The sequence below is a fragment of the Corylus avellana genome, chromosome 7 (genome assembly GCF_965113065.1).
Source record: "Corylus avellana chromosome 7, dhCorAvel1.hap1.2, whole genome shotgun sequence".
In the NCBI taxonomy this organism is placed as follows: Eukaryota; Viridiplantae; Streptophyta; class Magnoliopsida; order Fagales; family Betulaceae; genus Corylus; species Corylus avellana.
In genome coordinates, this window is record NC_142496.1 from 22,680,278 (window position 1) to 22,695,517 (window position 15,240).

At 35.6% G+C, this 15,240-nt stretch overlaps 1 protein-coding gene and 1 pseudogene across 2 annotated transcripts; both read right to left on the minus strand.

The window, feature by feature from the left end:
• Positions 1 to 491: 491 nt before the first annotated feature.
• On the minus strand, positions 492 to 3,440 carry LOC148584680 (putative wall-associated receptor kinase-like 16). The gene is made up of 3 exons (XM_088518303.1): positions 2,469 to 3,440; positions 2,206 to 2,370; positions 492 to 2,016 (listed from the first exon to the last, which is right to left on the minus strand). Exons 1-3 carry the CDS (start codon positions 3,436 to 3,438, stop codon positions 821 to 823), a joined length of 2,331 nt encoding a protein of 776 aa, XP_088374429.1. The 5' UTR covers positions 3,439 to 3,440; the 3' UTR covers positions 492 to 820.
• Positions 3,441 to 11,470: 8,030 nt separating this feature from the next.
• On the minus strand, positions 11,471 to 14,537 carry LOC132184988 (putative wall-associated receptor kinase-like 16; annotated as a pseudogene). The gene is made up of 4 exons (XR_015912858.1): positions 14,194 to 14,537; positions 13,592 to 14,159; positions 13,177 to 13,341; positions 11,471 to 13,025 (listed from the first exon to the last, which is right to left on the minus strand). The product of XR_015912858.1 is annotated as a putative wall-associated receptor kinase-like 16 (transcript).
• Positions 14,538 to 15,240: the final 703 nt, after the last annotated feature.

Genomic DNA, 15,240 nt, shown 5'->3' on the forward strand with positions numbered 1-15,240 from the left:
AGTTCAGGGAGTCTAAGTAAGAGTTTTGGAAATTCAAGGGGGTTATCTCAAAATGACTGGAAGTTCAGGAGGGCTTTCTGAAGTTTCCCTTAAAATTAAATTAAAAAAATTAATATTTTAATGAGGTGAAACGGTATGTTTTGACCCAGATTAACGGCTGTTAAAAAATTTTGGCAGCAGAGATTTTATTGTCATTTCGATTGACGTAGGGAGTAAAAAGTTGAAAACAAAAAACTTAGGGATTTAAAATTTTTGAAAGATTGACTCAAAGACTTATGGTAACAATTACCCTTAAAAGAACATTAGTAACAATTTGTTTTTGTTAATTACAAAAGTACATATTTGTTACTGAATAGACACAAAAAAACTGTTGAGTTGGCTGTTTTGACAAATCACAAAAGTTAATTGAAAATGAACTTCTCTATTTATAAATAGTCCACTCATTGTAAAAATTAGGTAATGAAATGTGGCATATGAGACATGCACACTTTATTGAAAATTTTCTTACATACCACACCATATTTAAGCAAACTACACTTGCCAAACACCAACAGATATACAATCCCACAGCAGCTATACAAGACAGCTAATAAACAAAACAATTACTCCAAATAACACCAACAAATTACTCTTTCGACCAAAACAGAAAACTCAACACATGAAGAATAGTACAGAGATAATATGCATGCCATCACTATCTATTGAGCATTTTGTTGAGGCTATAAAGCAAATAGAATTCTTTTTAGGACACTAAAACAGGAAGTTGCATTAGAAAGAAAAAAAAAAAATGCCATGAAGAGCGGATGTTATCATGCCACATTCATCTGCCACCCTCCAAGGCTAACATTACATTGTCCTTCATGCTATCAAACCCAGCGGTTGTACTGCTACTTCCATCGTTTTCGTAAGCGTTAGATGTCACACCATCTAGGTGTTCGGCATCTTCCAGATTTGATTGAGCATTAACCCACAAGTGCGTCTCTATCTTTTTTATTTGTTCTAATTCCATGGCCAATTCCTTCATACCAGGCCTCTCATCCCCTTTCACTCTTAAGCACCTCTCTCCAAGTTTAATGACTTCCTTGATCTGCTCTTTATTTCCTTCCTCAACTATTTGTTTGTCAAGAATTTCTTCAATGTGATCCTCTTTCAAGAAAGAAAGAAAATACATAGGTAAACATCTTTCATCCTCAGATCTATCGAATGAAAATACATCCTCTCCTGTTAGTAGCTCTACGAGAACCACTCCAAAGCTATAAACATCACTTTTCTCCGTCAATTGGTTTGTCTGTAAGTATTCAGGATCCAGGTATCCAAGAGTTCCTTGCACTACAGTAGCTACATCCTTTTGATTATGGGGAACCAATTTTGAAATTCCAAAGTCAGAGACTTTCACAGTGAAATTATCACCAAGCAGTATGTTTGAGGGCTTGACATCTCTATGAATTATAGGTGGCAAAGATGTAGAGTGTAGGTATGATAGTGCGTTTGCTGTTTCTGTGGCTATTCTTAGATGGATTTCCCATCGTTTGGTGGATGTGTTGCCTTCACGATGTATATAGTTGAAGAGTGTACCTTGTGAGACAAATTCATAGACCAGCAAAGGAACCTGTGTCTCTAAACAACAGCCCAAGAGTTTGACAACATTCTTATGGTCAATTTGGGATAGCAGAACAATCTCGTTAATGAACTGGTCAACTTGATCTGGATCCACTGTCTTGGACTTCTTGATGGCAACAATTGTATTATTTGGTAAAAATCCTTTGTAAACTGTACCAAAACCTCCTCGGCCAATGATCCTACTCTCTCTATAGTTATTGGTAGCTACCTTTAGCTCTTCAAAACTAAAGATTTTGGCCCTTTTAGTGGATCCTAGTTCACGGAGACGCCGTTCTAAGATCAAACCCCCATTTTGTTGAAAGAGCTTTGCTTTAAGCTTAATAAATTTTCTTTTGTGGAATACCAAGAACAGCCACGAGCAACCTCCAAGCATAGCAATTAAGCCTATGCCAATTCCTGAAGTTGAAAAAGAAGAAACGTTATCGATGATTTTGACATGATCCGATCATCAAGAATATGATTTTTTTTCAATTTCAAATGAAATGAATAGTATTCATTTTATATATGGTCAAAATTTAAAATTTCTTCATTTAATGGTATACACGACATTATCTTTACGGTGTACAAAATGGTAAATTTACTTACCAATGGAAACCTTAAATGCTAGTGCGAGATCTACAGGACAACCTTCACCATCTTTTCTTCCGTTCCCACGGTACCACTTGGGACAACCACATGTATAACTGCCTTCTATGTTGGTACAGTAATTCGTGCAATTATTGAGATTTGGAGGCTTACATTCGTTAATGTCTACAGATCAAGTGAAATATATATGTATATATTGAATGGAGGGGGAAAATAAATGTCATAAGTTATATTGAATTCAGGACAAAAGTATTATAAATTACCGTGGCAACCCTCTTTGCCTTGGAGGTATGGGTTCCCTTGGTAACCCTGCTTGCACTTGCAACGATACCCAGCCTGCCTGGTTTGGGGATGAATGCATTCACTATTCTCCTTACATGCGAAGTTCGGTTCCTTATGAGCTTTGTCACATGTGAGATTGCCAACTGACCAATCAAGCACCAATGGAACCGTTTCGTTGGTATAATCTTTGAGATAATCAGAAGAGAAGTTGAACTCGCCTTTCTCGACAACAAAAGCATAGCCGCAGGAATTGAAGTCCCATACTTCGGAGTAATTATTAAAGCTGGATACTTGAACACTAATATTTTTGAGTCCATCCGGAAACCCTAACTCGCAACACCCAACGCCAGAGCAAGACCCATTCACCACATTGTTAAGGGTAGGGCATTGGGATGAGCACCCGATCTTGTACACTTCTCCGTTTTGGTACCCACTGAGGTATGCACTAGTATCACAGCCGATAACAGTGAACTTATTTTTGCTGTTGGAAATGGTGTAATCGGGGACCCTGAGCCCGGGATTGTGCCTGGGATTGTTATTGCCTCTGGCGACCTTGCGGCACTGACTGTACAAGTTCGTCGAGGAACAGTAAGGAGCTCCCTTGGCCGTCGCGAATGCAGGACGGTTTGGATCCTTGGTGGTCTTGGTAATTTTCTCGTAACACTCTCGGGCTACCAAATTCATGACATGCATCTCATGAGTGTCAATGGAAATGTTTCTTACTGGGATTTTACCTGTCGTTGGTGTCGTATTGTTGCGGCATGCGATTTGAAAACTGTCATCCAGATAGCAGCCCTCCGTGAAGCCAAATGGGAATGGAATTTCTACATCTCCACACTTGGTGGGGCAGCCAGGCTTGGCCATCGTTGCTGCTGCTGCCACAATTGCAAATATTATGATCACTACTCCAGGCAGTGCTATGATTTGCAAAAGCTTCCCACTCAACCCCATGCCTTGCCCCAACTTTTTTAACGAGTGTTTGTTTTCTTATATTTTGTGTTTAGATCGATGTGCTTTGACAGCCCTAGCTACTACACTCTTCCCTTTTATAAAGGCATAGGGAACGATCCAAGACCTATTCAGCCGGTAACCCCCCACTATGTTGTCTAGGTCCAAAGTATCTTTTATAAAGTATCTTTTATAAGTTGAGTCATTTTCGAGAAAGGTCCAAAGTATCTTTTATAAAGTATCTTTTATAAGTTGAGTCATTTTCGAGAAATAATTTGCCATGCATAGAGAAAGAAAAAATGATGATAGTCCAATTAATGCATTTTCATTGGAATTATTGACATCATAGGGCCCAACTGGAATTTAACATGCAATTTCATGGAGAAGACTTGGAGCCTGGATTCTTTGGAATTTTTTTAATTTAATTTTGTTTTCTATTCAATGCAAGGAAGGAGGGATCCATGGATTTATTGGTGGTCAGTCAAAAAAGTGAATACGTGCACCGAAAGTCCTCACCGCTTCTATTATCACAGCCTCAAATTAAATGAGTAAATAAGAGTATTCAATAAAATAAATAAAAATATTAAAAAACACTAAAGTGTTATAGCTGAAATGTCCATTAAGGTTTGTGGTTAAATCTGACCGATTATAAGTAAAATGTCCCCTATACCTATATATTTAAAAAATTTTAAAATATATGAAAAGATGTGGGTTAGCCGGCAACAATTTCTTTTAATAATTTTGGATTATGAAGATTATGAAATTGTAAAGAAACTTGCAATTATTAGACTTTGGTGCATTCAATGGCACTCAACGGATCATCTATCCATAAAAATTGTGATTCAAATGTTGGAAGTAGGGCATAAATTAAATATGGCTCCTAATCCGTTTGCCTCAACAAGTACATGCCATTCCTGCGAAGCCAGCTTTGAATTTAGGGGGACTAAAGGCCAAAAAAAATTTGGGGAGGGACCAATTAGCAAAAAGTGCATTAAATTATTATTTTTACCTTAATTTTTTTTTTCTTGTAATTTGGGAGGAAACCAAGGCGACTGCCGATCCCACCTAAATCCGTCTTTGCATCCCGGAACAAGAATAATGACCATTAATTGTGGTTGAATCATGTTGTACTCAAGGATTAGAACTATATTAATTTTTTTTTTTTTTTTCAGTTGTCGGGTTCTTGGGCTGTGAATTGTTGGTTTTAAGACCATTTTAACTTGAAATTTTGTTAAGCATGTTCTCCAAAGTACACATTATGATCAATTCCAATATTTATGAAAAGTTTTGACAGAAAAAAATAGTGCACACGTACGTCAGTCGAACTGTCGAAGTTGGACATGTTGGGATTTAGACAGAATTAATTAAAATATGGTAAAACTATTGCAAAATTCTTGAATAAATTAAACTTTCAAATAATATAGCAATTGACTAAATGGAATAAACTTTCAAGCCCTTATTAATTGCCTTTATATATCATGCAATTTTCTTGGAGAAGACTAGAAGCGTGGAGTCTTTGGATTGAGATAAACTTCCAAACTTTCTTGGATTTAATATTGTTGGTCAGTCAAGAAAGTGGATACGTGCAGTACCAAACACGATAAAAAGAAATTTCAGACTTAATTTCTCCCAAATACAAAGAAAAACACTTGAGATGGAATGGAAATTTCCTGAGGCCTTCATGTGATGACATTTAGATCTTGACTGACTTTTATAAAGCTGAATTACAGTGACTTTATTATTTTGTCTGTATTTTGTAACAAAGAAATGGAAGAATTTGCACGCGCTTTTTCTCCCAACAAAGAAAAACAATGGATGGAATTTTCTAGAGGCCTACTGATGTCGAAATTTCAGCTCAAAAAGAGGGAAAATTGAGCATGCCAACACTGGACGATTTTTCTACGTCCAAAATGAAATGAATAGACAAACCCGCCGAAGCGTGATGAATGCTCCGTCAATTATGGACCCCATAATGAATTAAGTGATTGTAGACTCACTCATCGAGTCTCCTAATGATGTTGGATTCAGAATCTAGCTTTCAGATTTTTATATTTTAAAATTTGACCCCTTTATTTTATTTAATGGTTTAAATAGATGTAAAAATTTGTTTTATCAAGATAAATAAAATTAAAATTAATTAGTTCAGTAACATATAAATTTTTGTATTTATTTAAACAATTAGATTAAAGGAAATGTTCATTAATTATCTACCAATTTCAGTCTAGCTAGGCTCGATAGCTAGCCGCCCACTTCCGTACGAGTTATTATTCAAATACATATACAATTTACCATATATTTCTTCTTGCCACTCCAAATTTGATCAATTTACAATAAATTTATTGTGATTTAAAAATATTTTGAGAGCTCCCATTTTTATGGTATGCAAAAATAATAAATAAATTGCATCTATCAACTTGCACATCTTTCCAGGTTTCAGTGTTTCACGTGCCTTTCAATTATTGGAGAATCCAATGCTTTTTCCTATATCTCTCAAACTAGGGTTGATAGGCATTTAACATTTTTTTTTTCAAATTCTCTTTTGGAGAGAAATTTTTTCCAAACTAGTTCGGAGGAAATATCCTCCAACCCATTTAAAATAGTGTCATGTGTCTATAAACATGTAAAATGCACATTAAATTTTTAACGTCATTAATAGCAGTTTACTAATTTAGACTAAATTTAATGTGCCTTTTAAATGTTTATAGACATATGACACTATTTTAAATGGGTTGAAGGATATTTCCTCCAAATTGGTTTGGAGGAAATTTCTGTCCTTCCCTTTTTGATTTGGACTCTACATTTATTTTAAAAAAATAATAATATTTTTTTATTTTTTTATTAAATGGACTAGATTATTTGAAAAAAAAAAACAAATTGAAAAAAAATATTGAAATGTCTAGCTAGTATTATCCCTCTAAAACTTATACAAACTGTATTGCCATATTCAAAATGTCTTACTTTATTCGGACAATGAGGGACGACTGATCAGAGAGATCTTATCATGAGGGTTGGTTTAGATAATTATGCTTGTTACAGGGATATTACCTATCATTGGTTTTTCAGAGTGACAAGTGATACTAAAACTCTCATCCAGATAGCACTCCTCATAGAAACCAAATGGGAATCAAATTTCCATATCTCCACAGTACTTGTTTAAGCACTCGGGCTTTGCCGCTGCTGCAATTGCAAATACTATCACTCCGGCCACCACTATTTGCAAAAGCTTCCTACTCAAGCCCATGGCTACAACTTTCTTGAGAAGAGTTTTCTCTAAAAATTGTGTTTAATTAGATGTGCTTTGATTCTCCTGCATAGACTCCTTCCTTTAAAGGCATATGGATAATGGAGCGAAGACCAATTCAGAAACTTTCCTTTCATATTCGTAGCAGAAACTTTCAAGGATAAAATTTGTCCTTTCCTTTAATAGATTTGGATTATAAAATAATAATAAATAAGCAATCAAGAGATCACCACGAAAAAAAAAATGATAAGTTTTATAAAAATAAGAAATCATTTGAGTTATTTTAGTAATTTAAGTTCAATCCCAGTTAGGGCATATGTGTTGTCACTAAACTAATGAATATGAATAAGTATTCTATTCTGCCTTTCTTCATACTCATTAATAGTTATTTATTTTCTAGAAGTCCCTCTTGTGTCCCTCTTGAGTCCCTTCAAGAATGATGTGGCTATTAAAATCACTATTTAATCAAAATTCAATAATAATCAATCGCAAGCCCAATGATGATTTAATAGCCACATCATTCTTGGAAGAACTCAAGAAAGACACAAAAGGGACTTGTAGCATTATTCATGCTAATATGACGGTTGTTTAATTTGAACTTAATTTTCCTATTGTTTATATATATATATATATTAATTTGGGAAAATGTTAGGTGTTCTTCTAGTGTTTTCTCGATGTCCTCCCAACTGTGATATGACTTTTAAAATTATCGTTGAATTTGAGATTATCATTATTAATTTTTAATTTATTGGTGATTTTAAAAGGCACACCACAGTTGGAAGGATACCATGAGAATATTAGAAAAACACTTAGCATTTCCCATTAATTTGTGAGTAATACTAAATGTCCTTCTTTGTCCTTGTGTCCGCCCAACAGTGATATAACTTTCAAAATTATTATTAGATCAAAATCTAATAGTGATTTATTACAAATTCAATTCGAATTTTAAATCCACATCAATTTTAGAGGGACATAGGGAAGATATAAAGATGACATCTAACATTACTCTTAATTTATTGATTACAATTTTGTTGGCCTTTGCCTATATTTAGGACCGGGATCCCCTACAATTGGGGTCCGGGGATCTCAGCCAATTCCCCATGTCCTTTCTGTAATTGGGTAGGGAGATGTGAATGGGGTTGGTTGGTGGCCTGGGTTCCCTTGCTCGGGCAGGAGCTTGCTCTCTCCCAACCAAGAAGTCTGCTGCTCAGACACATTGTTCGGGCATAGAATCCTCTCTCACAAATTTGGTGCAACTCTCCTATGCTTTCCTTTTTAGGTAGATAATTGCAGAAAATCCTCATTCGTACATATATGTAACATTTTGTAACTATTTTTAGGGTTAAGCCAAAAATACCTTTATGCCAAATTAACGTGTAGTTTGTAGTGCATGCACTACTAGTGGCCGTGACTCAGTGGTACAAAAAAAATTTAAGTAGTCAGACGCGTATTAAAGCTTGAGTTCAAATCTCCACAATAAATAATTACTCAAAATATGCTTGATCATTAACTGCTTTGGTTTCCAAATATATCCTGGTTAAGAGCTATCACCCCCAAATAAAATAGTTGGTCGCCTTCGATGCCTTAAATTTTCTTGAAAAACACAAAGGACAAGCTCATGAATTGGCTGTCACAATCTTTAACACTTTCCTCGAAAATTCGACCTGTTTTTTTCTTTTTGGTCGGCTCACATCTTTTTGAAACATGCATATCTCGTGTAACACATTTTCAAGTATTAAAATTCAAGTTAATTACTTTACACGCAAGAAAGCGGAAACTGCCGCTAAAGTAGTAACAATAAGGATAACTTTGAAAAACATAAAAGACAAGCTGAATTGGTTGTCTGGACTTCTGTAGTTCTGTTAAAAAAAAAGTAGTCTATCGTCTTTTTATTTTTTTATTTATTTTTATTGCTTTTGTTGTATTTTTTCCTTTCTCTTTTTTTGAATTGAATAAAATAATAATAATAATAATAATAAAAAGAATTGGCTATCACACCCTTTGACACTTGCCTTACAAAATCGAGTTTTTATTTTATTTATTTTATTTTTATTTTCTCGCTTACAATAGCTACTTCGTGTAACACATGTTCATTGTTCACCAAAGTAATGAAATTCGAAGAAGATATTGTAAAAGGTATGATTTGGGATGTTAAGAATAGGATTAAATTAAAAAAATAAGTTGCAGGTTTTTGATGTAAATATTGATCTTTGTAATAGTTTAGGTCTCCACTTGGATGTTTTGCATATATATAGTGGACTCTTAATTAGATGCTTTTGCTGCTCATACGAGTGCATTGATTTGATGTATTTGGTTTGACTCCTGTAATAAAAGTGTTGTTTCTTTTGGAGTACACATGACACTCTTGTCTAAATGACTCACACTCGAGGAGTTAGGTAAATATGGTAGAGACTCACAAGAGAAGAGAAGATTTATTGTAAGTGCACTTGTGAAATTGTATCCCATATAAGTAAAGTATGAAGAGAATGAGTGGTTAATATATCTAAGTATACTCAAGCCCATAAATTTAAGCTTTTGGGATAGAAGTTATGTCTAAGTATGTATATTCAGGGCCGGATCCACGTTGTAGGTTGGGGGAACCATGGCAACCCCTAAATTTTTTGAAATTCTTATAACCAGAGCAATTTTACATGAAGGGCCCCTACAAGTTTTTGTCTTAGCCCACCCCAAAGTTTCCGTCAATTTTGGCACTATCTGATGCCCATATGGCTCATCACTAGCCCAATGAGGCCCACCCATCATAGTCACATGTTTACTCCTATTTTATTTATTTATTTTTATTTTTTTCTAATTTGTGTTTGCTCCTACTTATTCCAACAGGGAACATCCCAATTCTCACAGGTGTGCTCCAATTCTTTATTTTCCTACTAAACTATTCAAATTTTTATCTCTGATCTCTTATCAATCTTTCCCAAAGGAAAAGACATATTTGAAATCTTAATATTTCAATGCCATATGTGAACTATTTTAAGGATTTTGGTCCTTCTTGATTTAACTTTAATTTGTAGTACTCTTCATGCATGCTTCTATTATTGAAAAGAGTAATATTAAATAACTTCAAGGGAAATGACTTCTTGGCTTTAGAGTGTTTGAGAGTACAATTTTTAAATTAAAACATAAAAAGTATCATTTGGGAGTGGGTTTAAAAAAAAAAAATCTATTTGAAAATGTAGAAATAACTGTATTTTTACAATATATTGCAGACAACATACTATTTTAAAAGCTAAACTGCGATCGTAAAGACGAAATCATGACTTTACCAAACACTTAACTGTATTTTTAAAAATTGCTTTGTCAAATCGCAAATTTTAAAATTGTTATTTTTCAATCGCACTTTTTGAAATTACAAACCCAAACTGACATTTAGCTCTGGCCACCCCAAACAAAATTTTCTGGTTCCGCCCTTATTTATATTAATTTACTCTTTATGGACTCCATAGACCATTTCCTCCCCAACCGCGCACCTCCCAGAATTCCTTAAAATCTCATACTCTGAACTGGGCACGCCCCATGCTGTAACTCATTTTTTGCTTTCCATATGTTATAGAAAGTAGCACTCAAAACCAGAATTAGGTCCTGGCCTGAGCTTTTTGACGGCTTGTTTGGTATTTCTGGCTCCATTTCTGCACAACTTGCATTCTTAATTACGGTGGCACATCTAAAGTGAAACCATCAGCTGAGAATGCACTTCATACCAGCAGCATTCATAGATAGCAGAGTTGTAATAAGGGCATTACTTTTCTCTCTCGATGCTATGTAAGCTTTCAACATATTGATGGCGCATACTAATGTTGTTGCCTTGTCTTTTTTTTTTTTTTTTTTTTTTTTTTTTAATTTATTTATTTATTTATTTTATTTATTTCGGATGAATGCTATAAAAAAAATAAATGGACATTATTCTGATGATGATGATGAAGTCTTTTCTTTTTTGACTTCACCTAAAAAATGGTTTTGCAATATAATATGAGATTTTTTTTATTATTACTTCCACTCGAATTCAAACTTTGGTTTGGCATACAAAATTTGTACCAGAACAATGGATAGTGTAAATGACATGTTGGAATGTATTTGTTTCAAACTTAATATAAGCATACATATATATATGTATAGTTTTATCTTGAGAATGTTTCTTTAATAGAAGGCATTACTGAGTCTTGGAAAAGAGAGTTTCAGATGGAAAACCAGGGAAAGTGACATCAACTTACTGCTTTGGAGCAATGTTTCGGTGTACACAATTGGGTGTACACACCGGTATGGTGCTTCGCACCGCACGCACGCATGTGCTGGCTGTGCAAGGCTGATGACTGTGGGGCGCCTTTATAGCGCAACTGGCCATTAAATTTTTTACGATTGTAATTGTACAATATAATGATTTGATCTAGATGGTAGGATACTTATCAATATGATCCAACTATTGGATTTCCTGCACCATCAGTAATATCAAATATAAGATTAATTAATCAAGTTAATTAGATCTAACGGTTAAAAAAAAAAATTGTTACTACCATGCAAGTATGATCTAACAATCATAATTAAACAGTATTTAATTATAAATATGATCTAATGGTCAAGATTAAGTACATGTTAGATAAGTGAAATTGAACAGTCAGAATTAAAAGACCATTAGTAACAATTCGTTTTTGTTAATTACAAAATACATATTTGTTACTGAATAGACACAAAAACTACTGTTGAGTTCGCTGTTTTGACAAGCCACAAAAATTGATTGAAAATGAACTTCTTTATTTATAAATAGTCCACTCATTGTAAGAATTAGGTAATGAAATGTGGCAAATGAGCCATGCACACTTTATTGAAAAATTTCTTACATACCACACCACATTTAAGCAGACTACACTTGCCAAACACCAACAGATATACATTAATCCCACAGCAGCTATACAAGACAGCGAATACAACAAAACAATTACTCCAAATAACACCAACAAATTGCTCTTTCGACCAGAACAGAAAACTCAACACATGAAGAATAGTACAGAGATAATATGCATGCCATCACTATCTAATGAGCATTTTGTTGAGGCTATAAAGCAAACAGAACTCTTTTTAGGACACTAAAACAGGAAGTTGCATTAAAAAAAAAACAAATGCCATGAAGAGCGGATGTTATCATGCCACATTCATCTGCCATCCCCCAAGGCTAACATTACATTGTCCTTCATGCTATCAAATCCAGCAGTTGTACTGCTACTTCCACTGTTTTCGTAAGCGTTAGATGTCACACCATCTAGGTGTTTGGCCTCTTCCAGATTTGATTGAGCATTAACCCACAAGTGCATCTCTATCTTTCTTATTTGTTCTAATTCCATGGCCAATTCCTTCATACTAGGCCTCTCATCTCCTTTCACTCTTAAGCACCTCTCAGCAAGTTTAATGACCTCCGTGATCTGCTCTTTATTTCCTTCTTCAACTATTCGTTTATCAAGAATTTCATCCATGCGATCCTCTTTCAAGAAAGAAAGAAAATACATAGGTAGACATCTTTCATCCTCAGATCTATCGAATGAAAATACATCATCTCCTGTTAGTAGCTCCATGAGGACCACTCCAAAGCTATAAACATCACTTTTCTCCTTCAATTGGTTCGTCTGTAAGTATTCAGGATCCAGGTATCCAAGAGTTCCCTGCACTACAGTAGCTACATCCTTTTGATCATGGGGAACCAATTTTGAAATTCCAAAGTCAGAGACTTTCGCAGTGAAATTATCACCAAGCAATATGTTTGAGGGCTTGACATCTCTATGAATTATAGCTAAAGAATGTAGATACGATAGTGCATCCGCTGTTTCTACAACTATTCTTAGATAGGTTTCCCATCGTTTGATGGATGTGTTGCCTTCACGATGTATATAGTTGAAGAGTGTACCTTGTGAGACAAATTCGTAGACTAGCAAAGGAACTTGTGTCTCTAAACAACAACCTAAGAGTTTGACAACATTCTTATGGTCAATTTGGGAGAGCAGAACAATCTCATTAATGAACTGGTCAACTTGGTCTGGATCCACTGTCTTGGACTTCTTGATGGCAACAATTGTATTATTTGGTAAAAATCCTTTATAAACTGTACCAAAACCTCCTCGGCCAATGATCCTACTCTCTCTATAGTTTTTGGTAGCCACCTTCAGCTCTTCAAAAGTAAAGATTTTGGCCTTTTTAGTGGATCCTAGTGCACAAAGACGCCGTTCTAAGATCAAACCCCCATTTTGTTGAAAGAGCTTTGCTTTAAGCTTAATATATTTTCTTTTCTGGAGTACCAAGAACAGCCACGAGCTACCCCCAAGCATAGCAATTAAGCCTATGCCAATTCCTAAACTTGGAAAAGGAACAGCCACGAGCTACCCCCAAGCATAGCAATTAAGCCTATGCCAATTCCTAAACTTGGAAAAGAAACGTTATGATCAAGATTTAAAGTTTGCGTACTTAATTGTATACATGATATTGTCTAAAGGTGTACTTACCAATGGAAACCTTAATCGCTAGTGCGAGATCTACAGAACAACCTTCACCATATTTTCTTCCGTCCCCATGGTACCACTTGGGACAACCACATGTATAATTGCCTACTCCGTTGACACAGTAATTCGTGCAATTATTGAGAGCTGGATGCTCACATTCGTCAATGTCTGCACATCAAGTGACGAATACAGCCAACCACATGGTATATATAATCATAATTAATGAAATATATACATTGAAACAAATGAATTAGGATCTTCGAAAATATCTATAGTTAGTTATATTTGAGGGGTATGTTTGTCTAATCAAAATATCACTCAATTTAAATGAAGCGAGGATAATCCAGTTCAGAAATGAAGGGGAAAACAAATGTCATAAGTGATATTGAATTCAGGGAAAAAGTAATATATAAATTACCTTGGCAACCCCCTTGGCCTTGGAGGTATGGGTTCCCTTTGTAACCCTGCTTGCACTTGCAATGATACCCGGCCTGCTTGGTTTTAATTTGGCGAACAATGCAGTCACTATTCTCCTTACATGCGCTATTCTGTTCTTCTTAGCTTCTTCACATGTGAGATTGCCAACTGCCCAATCAAGCACCAATGGAACCTTTGTGTTGGTATAATTGTTGAGATAATTGGTGGAGAAGTTGAACTTGTCTTTCTCGACAACAAAAGCATAGCCGCAGGGATTGAAGTTCCATACTTCGGAGTGACTGTGAAAGCTGGATACGTCAACACTAATATTGTTTAGTCCTTCAGGAAACTCTAACTCGCAACACCCAACGCCAGAGCAAGATCCATTCACCATATTGCTAAGGCCAGGGCATCGAGTTGAGCACCCGATATTGTACCATTCTCCGTTTTGGTACACACTGAGGTATGCCTTAGTGTCACAGCCGATAACAGTGAACTTATTTTTGCTGTTGGAAATGGTGTACTGGGACAACCGGAGCGAGGGACTGTTCGTGTATACCCTGGAATCCCTGTCATCGTTGCACCTATCGTACGTGTTCGTACGTGTACATGTTAGTATCGTTGTTGTGTTCGTAACAGTCTCGGGCTACCCACTGCATGACATGCAACTCATGATTGTCAATGGATATGTTTCTTACAGGGACATTACCTGTAAATGGTTTTCCAGATTGACAAGTGATGTTAAAACTCTTGTCTAGAAAGCAGGCCTCAGACAAGCCAAACGGGAATGGAATTTCTACATCTCCACACTTGCTGGGGCAGCCAGGCTTGGCCACGGTTGCTGCTGCTGCCACAATTGCAAATATTATGATCACTACTCCAGGCAGTGCTATGATTTGCAAAAGCTTCCCACTCAACCCCATGCCTTGCCCCAACTTTTTTAACGAGTGTTTGTTTTCTTATATTTTGTGTTTATATCGATGTGCTTTGACAGCCCTAGCTACTACACTCTTCCCTTTTATAAAGGCATATGGAACGATCCAAGACCAATTCAGCCGGTAACTTTTATGTCATATAGCAAAAATAACAGGTCCAAAGAATCTTTTACAAGTTGAGTCATTTTCCGAGAAATAATGTTCTATAGAGAGAGAGAGAAAATGAAGATAGTCCAATGCTTTTTGTATCCCTATATCTCTCCAACTTTTACAAACATGGCTGTATTGGCATATTGAAAATTTCCTACTTTATCCAAACAGTGAGTGAATGAGAAAGATCTTACTAGGACAGTGTCTGTGCCCTAGTAATGATTCGTGAAACGTGCAAAAAGTTCCACGATATTAAAAAATAATAATAATAATAATTAATTAGATCGAAGTCAATTAGCTTATTATCTTTCTTGCTAGCTTTGTTTATCAAGTGCGAAGCGGAGCTCATAATCTACAAATCTTTTTTCATAGAGAGACAAACAATTATCTTCCCCCGCCCCTGCCCCCACCCCCCTTCTCTCACAATATTCAAGGTAATCAGTCGCAGCATTAATTAGTGGGCTAGGGGTCCCTTTGTCTTTTCACAACAATTGTGTTTTGATTATAGGTATGATATTAGAGCACCCACATCAATGATATAAGTGAGACTCTGCATGCAGAGGCT